This window comes from Corvus kubaryi, unplaced genomic scaffold (genome assembly GCF_017639235.1).
Source record: "Corvus kubaryi isolate FWS band 111438036 unplaced genomic scaffold, C.kubaryi_AGA036_p1.0 65329, whole genome shotgun sequence".
NCBI lineage: Eukaryota > Metazoa > Chordata > Aves > Passeriformes > Corvidae > Corvus > Corvus kubaryi.
Genome location: NW_024581924.1, coordinates 24,355 through 39,443, shown reverse-complemented (window position 1 = coordinate 39,443; position 15,089 = coordinate 24,355). Strand labels below are relative to the sequence as shown.

The window sequence follows — 15,089 nt, the reverse complement described above, 5'->3', positions numbered from 1 at the left end:
TAGATTTAGGGCCCAATCCTGATAACACTAGTGTGGGCTACTTGATCTCCTGAAGCTGCTCAAAGGCATGTAACTTAGAAGGATAAGAGCTTGTAAAGCTGGATCCCACACGAATAGCCATCAGATAGTGTCTGAACTTGTAAAAGTAGTTTTCCTTCCGTAGACGGGCTGCTGGTAAGTTCCTGATAGCCCAGCCCTGTGGAGTCTAACTCATTCCCAGTGGTGTGACAGCACCCTTGTATAGTGTAACAAGTACAGGTAAAACAAGGTTAACTTAGACTCCTACAGTAGCAAGAGCTTGTGTACAGAGAACAGATGGAAAACAGTCATATGAGAAAGTACACTGTAAAGTCTGTGTGTGAGAAGCACAAACATTTGTCAGGAAATCCATCCTATTCAAGGTGAATTCTAGCATGTGAAAGGCAGCAAATGTCAGAAAAACTCCTCATCGTATTCTGACACAATCATTTACATTCTCTTTTATTTATTTAGAGGTGTAGGAATAGTGTTGCCAAAGTGATTAAAAAATAGTGATAGCGTTGCTTTGTCTCTGGAAGACCTGTTTGGGTTTGTACTGATAAATTATTAATGAGATCTCAGCTGCCCTGTGTCACAAGCTTTCTTAGTAGCGTGAGTGTAAGTACCTGAGGGGTAATTAAGATTGGGTTTAGAGAACCTAATGGGGGGTAAATGCTTTCCCTGTGGTGTGACCACAAACTATCTCTTTCTTCCCCATTTGCAAACTGAAAATAATAAGCCTTAAGAAGTTAATAATTTATGAATGAGTTAAGTGATGTTTTCAAACTATATTCTTTACTAGTAATGTATAACTCTTTTCTCCTGGATCTTTGTGTCTCAGGCAGTGCTCCCTGTTTGGGACAGGCTCCCTTTTGCAAAAGCAGTCTGAGTGAACAAAGCACAAATAAGGGTTAAGATTGGCTTTCACAAGCTAGCTCATGGCAAGTAGAGGTGTAGTCCTCAAAATGTATCAAGCTGTGAAATATTTTCTCACAGAATCATTTCTATATTATTATTTCAGCTTTTTTTGCCAGATTGCACTGTATGTCCTTGTTCTCTCCCCCCACCGGCCCTGTACAGTTGCTTACCTTTCTGATGGGGTGGCTTTTTCTTCAGAAACCTCCTTTGAATTCTCTGTCCTTCCCTGAAAGGATTTATTTTTGTTTATTTCTTTTTTGCATAATCTGCTGAACAGTTCTGTGGTTTGCTGTGGCATTTTACTGCTATGCTTGCATCTGTTTTTCTTTGGAATTTACACACTCTCAAGTTTCAGTACCGACTCCAAGAATTATTATTATTAGTAGTAGTAGTAGTAGTAGCACAATTATTTATGATGTGCCAAATCCAAGGTGGCTACCTTTGGCCTCTGCAGTTACCCCAGGTGCTTGCAGACAAGCATTGTTTTTACCTCTTCCTACAAATTCATGAGCTGTAGAGCAGGTGAAGGAAGCTCTGTTTGCACCAACACACATTCTCTCTGCAGTAAGGTCACACTGACAACTTGCTTTGAGAGCTCTGTTGCTGCTCTCTTACTGCCTGGGTGTTTCTGCAGTTCCCCCGAGTGTTTCTTGCTCTTTCATCAGCATGCTGAGGGTCAGAATTATATGAGCTGCTTTTTCAGTAAGACTTTATTTAAGAACTTGTCACAGCAGAGCTATGCCAAGTTCACAAATCCTCAGCACAGAATTCTTCCGTTTCTCAGTTTTTGCAGGAGATGAACAGATTTTTTTCTTTAATCCAGACGCCTGTGATGATAAGAGCGCCCAGGCAAGGGAAATTGATCTAGGAGGACAATCACTTATTACTATGTTTCATTTAACTGTTCGAGATGTGTATGGACACCCAAATCTCTGCTTCCCATTCTTGAAGATGATTAAAATAAAGTAGGATTTTTTAAAGCTTTAGAGTTCCCTCAGGAGTTAGGTGGAGATGGCGATGTCTAGCAGGAAGGTTAGCTGCTCTTTGACTAATGTAGATGCCTGAGTTATATTGCCCAAAAGTGTTAAAGAGTTTATTGGTTTGCCATGGCAAATGGCTTTACCATTGAGTAAAATGAGAAATATAAAAGTATTAAAAAAAGGTCTAGAAGATTGGTCATTGAGCAAAACATTGGTGCAAACATATGTATATTTCTACATCTTGGCCTAAGCAGTTGCCAGTTACCTTCTTTGCCGTAGATACCAGTGTGTTCCTCTGAGAGTCAAAAATGAAGCTCAGGAGAACATTGGTTTCTTAGATAGTTCAAATGGTGTGGCAAGGTCAGGTGTACAGGAGACCTTCCAGGATACATTAAGAAACCTATTTCCAGCTGGCACTGAAAGTCATTAAACTTTTAATATCGCTGATAAGAGGAAGGCTTTTTATTTCTGATGTTTCCATCTGTCAGTTGTCAGGAAAACCCCAGGACTCCAACCCATTATATGTATCAGAAAACAGTATCTATATTTTAAATTACTACATGTAAGAATGAGAGATTCTTTGTGAAAATATTATATGTTAAAAAGGAAGACTAAATCATGAACCTAGAGTGCTAGACACTGGAAGTCAAAAACAAACAGAAAAATCCACAATTTTAAAAAGCCTCATTCTTGTAATTTGGGAACATAATTTTTCTTTTTTGCTTTTCCTGTGATTCTGCAGTGCCTGGTGTTAACATTGTGGTTTAATTAGGCATGAACAAGACTGCTACAATTTTATATTTCTTAATATTCCTTTCAGGAATGACATCTCAAAATTGGAACATTTCCATTTCTTATGTACATGAGAATTAGCATAGTTGCACTTAGAAGGCTTTATTAATGTTAAATAACCATTGCAACTGTATTGTGTTTACCCAAGCTGATAACCATTTGTTGGGTAATATATTCCTTAAAAAGGAAACACAATCAGTGTGTTTAGTTTAGCAAGAAATCCATGGTTTGATAAAATAATCTCTTGATTAGAAATAGATATTAAGCTGCATTACAAAATCTGTTTGGGCTTGAGCAAAAAACGCAAAGCAGATTAACTGATCAACTTTTTCCAGCACGCAGTATTCACGTGGTTCAGTGTACTCAATTTATGTGCACAGGCATTTAATAGCCGTCTTCTGAATTTTTTATCCTTTGAGAAGTTTGGCTGTGAAAATCATGAGATATTTTGTGTGAATGGGGAAAATAGTTCTTTAAAAGTATCTGAACAAACGGTCCTAGAATTAGGAAGAAGCACTGAATGAACAACTCGGGATCTGCGTTAGGTGCTGGACTGTGCCCCATAAGTGCTGAGGGCTCTAATAACTGCATGGCTATTGACTGTCTCAGATGTTCTTACTCAAATCATTAGAATTTCTTATATTCATGACCTCATCAGCAATCACGTGTAAGAGTGCTTTCCCTGGATCCCTGTTTCTCACACCTCGTTTCCTCTCACTTGCCTTGGTTTGACATGAACATCCTTGGATTTGTCACCTTTAAGTATTTGGTCTTTGAAAAGATCTTGCTTTGAGTTTGTCTTATCTTTATATCTTCAGAAGCTGTTTTATTTTGTTACTTCTGCTTCTTTATTTTTTCTGTCTTCATCCTATTCCTTCAGGAAGTCTTGATTCCTTTGTTTCCTCAAATTCCATGTAATTCTTCTTTTTGTTCCCTGACTGTAGTCACTGCATCTCCCTGATCTTCAGATGTTGCCCTACTGCTGTGGAGTCATAGTACCAGTGGGCAGCTTAATTCTCCCTGTTGTCTTGGACATTCCACACCACTGGAGAAGTTTGGAAATAAAGTCTATAGTACTTTGCAGTTGTGGGCAGTCACAGCATTGGAGACTAATGCAGAAATAGGAATCTGAGATGTGGTGTTTTGCTATAGAGGTTTTATTTCCTAGACTGTTACTTGTGGCTGAATATATCCCAATACCCTCAGGAAAAGGAGCTCGCAAATGCCATAGACAGTTCTTAAAAAAATGTGGTTTATTTTTGCAGGGTGACCTCCTAAGGGAGGTGTGGGACTCCAGTTCTCCTGCAGTAGGAGACTGGTAAGCAACCAAAAGGTTTCTCCTTCATGACCACACAGCTGATCATTTATTTTGGGATGTGCCTCTTCCGCTTGTTTATTTGCTTTGGCTGTGAGAATGTATCCTAATGGAGAAAATGTAGTTATGATATCAGTAAGAGGAAGAATCACTTTCTGGACCTTATGTAGCAGCTCTAAACTTTTCTCCCCTTCAGGCATTGGAATTTACATTTGAAAAAAGAAAACAAACAGTTTGTGTACTTGAGCCTATCAAAAAGAAATGCCTTCATTGCACTTGCTAGCTATGAAAAGAAAAGGCAGATTCTTCTTAAAAGAAAATAGAAACCCATTGCATTTAGAATCCATCTTGCCTCTATGTTATGGTTCCTTTTATTTTTTAATTCTGTATTTGGAAATAAAGATGTTTTTAATTTTTTAAGATTTCAACTGCTCATTTTTTTTCTCATGGAAGTTAGTATTTTCTGCATCTACTATTACGATCTTTTCTTCTGGGACCTTAAAAATTGGCTGATGACTAGGGATGTGGAATAAGAATAGAAATAGGTGGATTGAAGAATGTTTTTCTATTTATAAATGTTTGGTAATAGAAGGGAAAGTGCAGCAAGAAGGCATCTAAAGAGAGAAAGAATTTGAAATTGAATGTTTTAAGCTTTCGCTTACAGACATCACTTTCTTTAAAGGGGGTTATTTACTAAACTGAAGTAATTTCAATTGCTGTGAAAAAAAGCATGCATATGGAAATATAAGGCTTCTGTCTGCCAAGTCTCCATTTATCTAGAAGCTTATCTCCTTTTTTCTTTCGAAAGAACTTGAAAATGGGGAAAGTAGGTGCATTTGTAAAGTTTAAGCTTGTCCATTGTAGACATGCTGTCTGAAATACTAACTTAACTACCTTAAAATCTGAATTTGCATTGTTATTGCCTCTTATGTAGAGTAGGAGCTTGCCCAGGAATTTCATTCTCCTTCAGGGTTCAGGGTGATGAGACTGATGTTTGAGTAAAAAGATGGACCACTGTGGCAGTCAGGTGCACTGTGGAGAGACACAGAAAAGCATTGGCAGCTGGTAGTTGGCAGAGATAGTGAAAGCATCTTCATGGGACTAGACTACATTCGATTTAAATGATTTCTTCTCTTTTTCAGATAGATATATTAGGGTTTTTTTTTCACAATTTACTCTAAATTAACATAAACTGTAGCTGCATGTTAGTTGTCTCAAAATGACTCCATTTTTCAGCCAGGCAAGAAAATTTGAAATGGGTTAGGTATTTTATCTTTTTTTTAAATATATTTTTAATTCTTTCAGAACACAGGGGATAGAAAGAGCCTGGAAAATGAGAGATTTCCTAAGCCTTAACTGTCTTCATTCTTAGAAAAAGAAATAAGCTTACCCCACTGAAGTTCTTCCCAATGAATGGCCCAGATGATGACAGCAGGGGGAAGACTTTCTCAGCAGGGAGGGGAAGATATAATCATGAAATCTGACATTCTTAAGCAATGGTCTTGTATTACATCAGTCTGATTTGATAGTGAACTATTGCTGAAACGGGGATGCAGCTCAAGCCAATTTTTTTCCAATCACACCTTGCAGACTAGCAGTAATGTAGTGAATCAGCTTCCAAAAGGATGCTCCTCTGTGTTTTTGGAAATTATTTCTGTTGGGCAAGTAGGCTGGTTCCTGATAATTAGATCAAGTACGGGCAGGAACACTGAATATTGCTGCTGGTGAACAATTTCCTTCCTCTTGAAAAGGAAGAGGTGTACAGGTTGGTTTTTGTCCTTGCCCAGGACACCGTTGTTGCCCAGACCAGTGCTACTGTTCTGATGCACACCACCTCTGACAGCCCCGTGTCCAAGGCTTGATCCTTTGGGATTCTAATTCTGACTGGCTATCCGAAAATAGGCTAAGGAATAAATGTTTAATTAAGTCAGGCTCCACGGAGTTCTTAGTGTGGTGGGAGTTTCCGTCTTGAAATTGCTGAATGCTGGTTCAAGGCGCTTTATCAACAGTGTGGCAGAAGCACTGGCACTGTACCAGCACTGAGGATAAGCATTTTGGCTGAGAACTGCCATCATTCCTAATTCATCTTCTGTGAAGCACTAGAAGCTAGCAGAAGTACCTCTCAGGAAGAGAAGTGATGATGCATTATTTGAATACTGCTATGGACTGTGATATTTAAAGGGGAGAAGTAGGGATGAAGTCCACACTGCAAAGGGAGAATCGAGAAGGCACTGTGCTGAGGAGCTCAGAATTAATTCCTAGAGGAACGGAGTTTCTCGACAGTTACATTTGATGGTTTCCCTGTCCCACTTCGAATCTGAAACACCAGAAGTAGCATGTGCATTATGGGTAGATGTAAGGTGTGAATTACAGATACAAGAATCACCATGGCCTTGTTCAATCTTTTGTATAAAAAATACCCATTTAGAAGTCTACTACGATGCAATAATGGAAGAGTGTTTTTAATACTGTGTGTTTTGCTCACAGTACTTGTAGTTTTCATCAAATGCCCAGCAGTTCCTAAAAGGTTCTTTTATATTAGAATAAGTACCTTTGTAAGACTAAGGTCTCTTAACAAGGTACAGGGAAGAGTAGGTGCTATATTTCTTCCTTTGTAAAGTAATTACTACAACTTGCAAATGTTAAAGGCTGTGATCACCAGTTTTCTAATGGGAAAATTCATTTAAATCAGTGCTTTGGCAGGTGTTCATATTTTGGGGGAAAGATCCATGTTCCAGATTGCTAATGAATGGCCAAGCAAGTCTCTCGATAGTTAATAATATTGCTTAATTGCCACAGTCAGATAAAGCTGCCATCCAATTTATTGCTATTCTGAGCATCTGAACACTAGAAGAGTGATAAGCCATGAGAAAACCTTATGAGGTGGGTGGTTAGTTGAAGTCATTGCCTGCAATTTTATACATTTCTTTCTCTGTCAGGTGATCTTTCTAACATTTCCCTGCTTTGGCATAAAATCAGACATGTGGCCATACCCCCTGCTGCCCCCACTTCCACTAGGCAGCTGTTTTCAAAATAATATACCTTCCCCATAAGGCACTGCACAGCCAGGAGTTTCTTCCTGGGTTTATGTATCCATAGTAGGTTGGAAAAGGATGTTGTGTTTTCCTTCACACACCTAATGAAACATAATATAAAATCCATAAACATGAGTCAGTCAAACCTCTGGACTGTATGTAGCTTTTCAGTGCGGATGGAAGAAGTGCACTGCTGTGCAGAGCATTCTGCAAAGGGAAAAATTGCTGATCTGAGCAATCTGATTATCAACAGAAGACACAAACTTCACTTAAGGAGTAAATGATTTGAGGAAAAAAACTCTTTTCAGGTGCTGGAATGGATAAAGAATAGTATGTGACACAAAAACCCGACTCAAACTCTGTCAGTCCTGCAGCAGGACAGGATGCAATTGTAAGCGAGTTTAATAAAATTTTCTTATAGCTCCATGTTCACTTGACAGCTAAAATCCCAAGGTTCCCTGTCCAGGAGTGAACACAAGTATTCAGGGTAAAAACCAAGAATGTTAGGATTCTTCTTATCAAATCCTGTACCACACAGTATAGAAGGACTTGATCCATGCTCAGGACAATTTCCTTAATTAATTGTCTTTACCTGGGAATTAAGGGAAAAGGGGTTCATGGGTTTTTCCACTGTATGTGCTATTAAACTCTCTGGAGACAGCTATGGCCTTTTTCGAATCTGCATCTCTCTGACAGTAGTAAATTCCCGTGTCACTGCTCAAGAGCAAGTAGACAACAGAGGTGAGAAATTATGCTAATGAATTGCAATAACCACCTCCTTTTTATGAGAGTGCTTATGCACAAGATCCTGAATCTAAAGTGTTACATTACCTTGTACAGCTTTTTATTGGTAAACTATAGCAACTAAATGCAGCTAGCAGTTAAATACAGCTTTATACTGCTGAAGAGGGCCTTTGGAACAAAGTGAAGTATCTGGGTAAAATTGTTAAAGTGTTAGATAGGGTTCTCAGGTTACCATGGTTACTTGCAAATTTTGCATTGTATCATAGATTAGGATGCATAGGATGAAGTAGCCAAAACAACTACGAAGTCCAGTGCATATAAACTACATTTCCAAGCCACACAGAGTTGCCAAATAGAAAGACAGATAGCTCAGGATATTGGCTGCCGACAAATCTGTGAATCAATGAAGAGAGGCCTGAAGGAGATTTAGAATATATGCCATTTGAAAGCCCACGTTATTTTGAAGTTACAATCTTAATTTTTAAAGACAAATGAAGAAAAAAAAAAAAGAAGAAAAGAAAAAACTTCAGTCATGTAAAGAGTGGAATGATTTTTTTGTACACTTTTTCCAGTACTGAAATCTGACATTTTGCTTTGAGACCTTCAACAAAGAAGGTTGATGCAACATGGCTAACACATTTCATGCACTTAGGCTGGCAATAGCACTTAAACTGGAAGCAGTTTATTCCCATGGAAACCTATTTGCATTTGGGCCAGAAGTGACTTTTTTCCCCCCTCTGTTAGCACTGCTGATGTTTTAGCGTAAAATAATTGCTGAATATTGACAGCAAATTTGAAAAGTATTTTTAAAATGTTGAGTAGTTGATGATATGTAAAATGGAGATGTATTATGTGCAATTTTTCTGTGTAGGATGGAGGCATGTTGCTGAAAAATGCAGGGCAGCTTTTGATCTTCTATTATTTATGCCTAAAAGAAAGAAAAAATTGTGAATTACAATCTGTTTATCCTAAACAATTTTTTTTTTATACAGGTGACAAAAGAACTCAAACAGTATGACAACAAAATTATAGAGTGCAAGTTTGAGAACAACAGCTGGGTCTTCATGAGACAGAGGATAGACAAAAGCTTTCCAAATGCCTACAGCACTGCCATGGGTGAGTGGAACAATTTGCTTTAAAAGTTTCTCAGGCTAAAATTTTAATGTTTTACCTCTGTTCTGTTTTAAGGAGGAAAGGCACTCTGTGTTCTCATTTCTAGTCTGAGTCCTGACTTCCCTAACTTATGGTAGTAATGCCTCATCTTGCAAATGCTTATGTCATCACTAGTTTTGAGACAGCACAAATCCTCTGGCTGCAGGATTATTTGATGAAGTCAGTCAAACCAATACTCTGACGCAGAATTTAATAGGTAATGCAGAAGCAAGTGCCTAAGTCTTTGAAGAACTGCAAACAGTTGTGCAAAGATGACTTTAAATGGCAGGGCATGCCTTTCAAGTCAGAGCCAAGAAAGTTTTTATTACAATAGCATCGCTTCAGCTGACATCAGTGCCCAGTGTTGTGTTGGCTTGCTTGGTTGTAATGCAAACTGGCACATTATGAGTGGAATAGGTTGAACAAAAAATCCATTACAAATGCCAAAACCATGATTTGGCAGATGGGCTAGAAAATTACTAGGAGAAAAATGTCATCTTAGGTTTCAACAATAGTTACACAAACAGTGAAGCGGGAAACAATTGAAAGGTGGGGTATAGCCGTGCAGAGTTGGGAGATTTTCATGTTCCTCTACCAAAAAATATTTTGCCAAATATTGTAAATTAAATGGTGATATTTACTTTCAGGTGTAGTGTAAGAGTTTGAGTAGAAGTGTGTGCAAGGCTGAATGGCAATAAACATATTGATACTGACTTTCGTTAAGTGCCAAAATGAAGTTTAGTCATATTTAGGACCATGCTAATTACTAGGGCATGCACAGCTGATGTAGGATTTTCTCTAAACTCTTCTATTTGTATTTCTGCCTGAGCAGTGAGTAGATTATCTTGAATAAACACAATGTGGTCATTTTTCCAGGAGATAATAAATCTGTTGGCACCTTAGGGAACCAGCACAGAATGTAGCTGAAATACTTGCTGAGCAGTCCTGTCAGGAAAGAGGAATGGACCACAAAAGTCATACGAGTACAACGACATCTTTGTGACCCTGACCTAAATTTCTCTTCTCTGGTTCACCTTAATGTTTCAATAGTTAGTTTTCCTTGGAGTTTTCTCCTTTTTTTGATAAGTAGCATATTCTTCTTTCCTTCATTCTTAAGAGCATATGTATTTGTCCTTTTCCTCTTCTCATTTTCTCTATTTGTAGAGCAGTTTTCTTATTCCTGACCTTTTTTCTCCCAAAACATAGTGAACTTCCTAAAATTTAAAATTAAAATTAAATGCTACAGGAAGAATTTTAAAGATATATCGCAAATTTTCTATAGGAATTCTCAGGTCAGAAAGTTTTCTTTTGGCTTTGAGTTTTCATTTTTGACCATTTTTCAACATCTCCAAAAGCTGTACTTTTTCATTTGAGATTTCTTTCTCTAGATCCTCTCTCTTCTCTTAGCTTTCTCCTGATGAAAAATGCTATTTATTTTTCCCCATGGTTGAAATAGCAATAAAATAAACACTTGTCTGCATCTTGCTTTTGGACTTTGTTACCTTTCAAATTGAAAGCAGAAGGTCTTTTTTTTCAGTGATTAAGCTAAGGCAGACCTAAAAAATTGATCCTGAGTCACGCCAGTTGCCTTGTGACTCAAATTCTGTTCCTAAATTACTGGTAATCATAATGCTTCCCAACTGCAAAAGTCAAATACTGTGCAACTCTTAAAGCACCTTTTCACCAAAAATAGAGAGATAACTAAAAATAAGGCTGGAAAGATGCTTTATTAATTGTAAAGTAATCCTTTGATTGGTTCTGGAATTCTGCAGGAAAGAAAGGAATGTTTTTGTGAATCATTGTTATTCATAACAATGCTACATTGCAAATACATTTTAAGGAGTCCTAACGTTGTTTAGTACTCTAGGGGGTCAGTAGACTGTTTTGCATGGAAATTGCATCCTGACTGTGGCCAGCCCTTACATGCTGTCAATTACCCTCTAATCATTGTGTGCGTTCTTCCAAGATAGTTGTAGGATTCCCACTTAATTTCATGCCCCTTTTTTTCCTCCTCTTCTCTAAGTCTCTCAGGAGGATTAATTAGGGGAATACAAAGTTACACAGGAAAGCATTAAAAAATATTTAATTTGTTTAAAGTGAAGTAAGCCTATTTATTTGTTCCATGAAATCCCATGGGCAATGACTTACAAACTGTGGTCTGGGGAGTTGTGTTAAGCACCCCAAGGGTGCCCGTACATGTGTGCCTTAGCCACCACACAGCACCATGGCTGCTCCTCCATCATATGGTCTGGTGTTCCAGACACGCCATTTGCTTGATGTCAAGTCCTTCTGCCCCATGAAGGTGTATGGCTTTAAAAAAAGGACTGTGCATTGCAGGTTTAGGGTATTTATAGTACTTACTGGTGAAAAAAATAAGTTACCATAATTCAGAGGTTTTCAATATTAGAAGCCAGTCTTGTTTCCAGCTACTCGTATTTGATGTGTGTTTCAAAGCCATGTCTCACAAGGCCTTCGTTGCTGTTTCTTGCCTCAATAGGACGTCAGCTCTTGGTGGTTTTACAGTTGCCCCAGGAAGCCTTACACACACACACACCTTTTGTTTATTTAGAAAGAGACTCTAATGAGAGTAGAGGCCCACAGCATTGCTTTGCTCTCTGGGGGGCAGAGCAGAGATTCGTGACTCCAGACACAACCACCTTGTCAAAGTGGGTATTTAAGGGTGAATGCTTGAGCCAGAATATGTTGTTATTTTGCCAAGAGGAGGTGAAGTTATTGAAGTGCTGACTACAACAAATCAGTTTAGTTACATGAGAATGTATTCTTTGTTCCCAGCTGTCTGCAACAGCATCCAGAATCCAGTGACGAAGGAGATGCTGTTTGAGTTCATTGACAGATGTGCAGCAGCTTCCCAAGGACAGATGCGGAAGCACCACCTTGATCCTGACACTGAACTCATGCCACCCCCCCCGCCCAAAAGGCCTCGTACCATAACATAGGGCCTTGGTCTCAGTGGATCGTGTGTGTACAGTTCTGCAGAAGGTGACACGCAAGTGTGAAGGCTGGGAAAACAGAGATCTGAATTGCTGTAAATACTTGTGTGTGTTTTTTGAGTTTGGTTTTCATTTTGTTTCATTTTTCCGAATTCCACATACAAATGGACATTGTTTTGTAACTGATAAATTCAACCTTACCTTATGGTATTTGAAGATTAAATTTCCAAAGGTTTAGACAAGAACCAAGTAAAATGAAGTCAGTGGAAAGCTGCCTTGTTTATATACGGATCTCTTTTCACCTTTAATTTATAATGTCAGCAATCTGGAACTGAGGAAATATTGGGATGCTGTACTTTTTAGAAGCTGTGTTTAAAAAAGCAGAAGTGTTTTTTTTTACTGTTGTTATTAAACTGGCTGTGATTTGTCACCCATAGTAAAACTGATCATAGTTTCCCTGAACTTCTGAGACTTGTGTTTAACAGCAAACAGCAATGTTGTTTGTGTTTTCTGTTGATTAAAAACTAAGCCGCCTTAGATTACTCTAATTTTGAAATTAGCTGGGTTTTTGTTGTTGAAATATTAAAAAAGCAAATTCTTCTTGTAAATAGCATCCCTTTGAAACAAGGGAATGTGCTGGGTGTTTGCTTTTTCCCCATGTTTGAACCGAATGCCAAATGTATAGTGGGCTGATAGTAGCTTTGCCTTTTTATCTGTAGATCAGAAATGTACCAAATCCTTAGTATTAAGGTCTCTGTTAAAGAGACTGTTTCTAGTACAGGGCTTAGTTCTCCACAGTGATACCATTGTAAATACTACTAAAAGGTAAACATCACTGTGATAGGCAAGAGTAATAAGCAGTGCTAATAATGAAGTCTTGCATCCAGGCACAAAATGGCAAAATAAATGCCAGGCAACTCCCGTGTAAAGGAGAAGTTTGTTTCAGTGGAATAGAGTCACATCAGACAGAAAGTCTCCTGATTTACATAATTGCAGGGCAAAAATAAATCATTTTGGGGTGGCGGATGAGTGTCCCAGGGAACGGGACTCTCATTTTCAAAGGTAGGGTTGGCTGTCCTGTGGCACTGTGCTCATCCTCTGGCTGACTTTCTTTCTTACCAAATGAAGGAGCACATGAATGCCCTAATGGCTTTTGTTGCGCGGACTGGCAGATGTTCATAATATGAGTTTCGAGAAGCTGCCGTCTGGCTGTCTAATGGAGGAGTTGTTCTGAGCTGGGATTAATTGGAAACCAAATGCAGATTTTAAAGTTTACTGTCCATTTATCAAGCAGGGATTGAATTGGCTCTTTCTATCGTTTACTTAGTGTGTGAGTCATCCATCCATTCAGCAGTCTGATTAGTGAAGGTCATTAATTTGTTATAACTAAAATGCATTTCTCTTTAAATGACTTTTCATGTTTGTAAGCAAAATTTACTCCTGCATTTTTTTTTCTATATGAAAACTTTATGACTTTGCTTTGTGGTGGCTCCTCTAGTTGTTTCAACCTGTTGTATAAATGCACACAGCATCATTTAGATAGCGTTCCTGGTTTCTCTTTCTGGGATATTCCATATGTGTTTTAGAGAACTGAAGGAGTTATATAAGTTACTTTTTATACTATGGTAAAACTTGAGGGGAAAAAATGCTTTCATTAAAGTTCTTTCTTTCAACTGTACATAGTTTCTGCACATTATCTATTGAAAAGATATAATATCACCTATGCAAGGTTGCAAAATGATCTCTTAAAAAGAGCCTTATTAATTTGATGTGAAAACCTATGCATCCTCTGTGCATCTTGCATTGAAACACACAGTTAATTATTTCTTTGCTCGGTATGAATAATTTCCCCCAGATTATACTTGTCAATGAGATTGTCATAACATACACTTTGTCACTGATCTCCATGGTTCATGGCAATTGCAGTGTGTATGATGATTATAGCCTTCTCCATGAGGTTAGGACATTTCATTTTTTTAAGAATGTGTCCAGGTTATTTCTGTCTTTCTCCTTCCCAGCTCTTGCATTTTGTATTTCAACAAGACCTGGCTTCTGGTTTACCTTTTACTTCAGAGCTGCAGCACTGCAAGCTGTCTTCCATGTGCATTCCACTAAATCCATGAATGTGTTTTGGCCCTTGCATTTTGACAGTGTCTTTTTTTCCACTCTCAGTTTGAAATGGATATTTTGGAAGAGTAGTGATTCCGAGAAGGTACAGAGCTCCATGTTCACATTTGGCTGTTGAACTTGTCTTGCACTGTGACCTGTAGCTTTTCAGAGAGGTCAGTCACCTTTGCTTTTCTGGAAGAGGAGGCTCCTGGGGAAGGTTTGAATGAAGATGGTGAAAACAAATGGACTTGCACCTGGACCAGATGGGTTTAATGCCATGAGAAATGCAAACCTCCTTCTCTGCTTCTAGATATTCAAGAGATTGAAGCTAAAAAGCAAAGAAGAGTTTGTGCCAGGAAAATAATGATGGTGATGATGAAAAACAATACCCTAACTTGTCTATTCTGTGGTGTACAGCATGAATTCATCCACTGTTTTGTCATTTGTTAAATATATAATTAAAATTTGGGTTCAGTGGAGTTTCCAGAAAATGTAAGTACATTCCTCTAAAAACCATGTATTAAGTATTTTAATAAAGTCAATGGTTTAAAATACTTTCCCTAAAGATGTGTTTACTTTTGATGCCTGTGCTTTCCAGTGGTACTGTGGTGCCAGTGCAAAGTACAGGGGTACCTCAGTGTTATTGCTGTTCAGTCCTCCAAGAAAATGATCCACATTTTTCAGAGGTCAGTGGCTTTTCTCTGAGGTAGGGGCCCCCCAGCCCAGTGATGGCCATGATCCATTGTGCCCTTTTTAAGTGCAATTTGATCTTGCTGCAGACAGAACCAGAAGGAAACCAATTGGTGCCTGAAGTACATATTTTCTGACAGGCTAATGTTACGTAGCTTATCCATTCAATGTTAAGTGCAGCTGCATGAGAAATTGTGCAAGAGGTCTGCAGGAGTCTTCCCTGATGATTTATCGTTCAGCATGACCCTACAGCTGGTAGCCCACCTACTTGGATGAGCTCCTGGACTTTTATTGTAATAAGGCTGTTTCCCTTTTCAAGTTGCAGCTGTCTAGGTGGCATTTTTCAGGAACTAGAAAGCCTATCTTGATTTTTATCATTTCTGCT

General features: G+C 38.4%; 1 protein-coding gene across 3 annotated transcripts in view; it reads left to right on the top strand.

The window, feature by feature from the left end:
• LOC121673295 (mRNA-capping enzyme) overlaps positions 1–14,568 on the top strand; it is a 172,197-nt gene extending 157,629 nt beyond the window's left edge. For 2 of the 3 annotated variants that reach the window (XM_042046489.1, XM_042046488.1), the window contains 2 exons: positions 8,795–8,918; positions 11,748–14,568. In XM_042046489.1, coding sequence (XP_041902423.1) covers positions 8,795–8,918; positions 11,748–11,911 — 288 coding nt within the window. In that variant the 3' untranslated portion in view covers positions 11,912–14,568. Of the gene's footprint in view, positions 1–8,794; positions 8,919–11,747 lie in introns of those variants that run through there. The other variant, XM_042046490.1, reaches the window with a different exon arrangement.
• Positions 14,569–15,089: the final 521 nt, after the last annotated feature.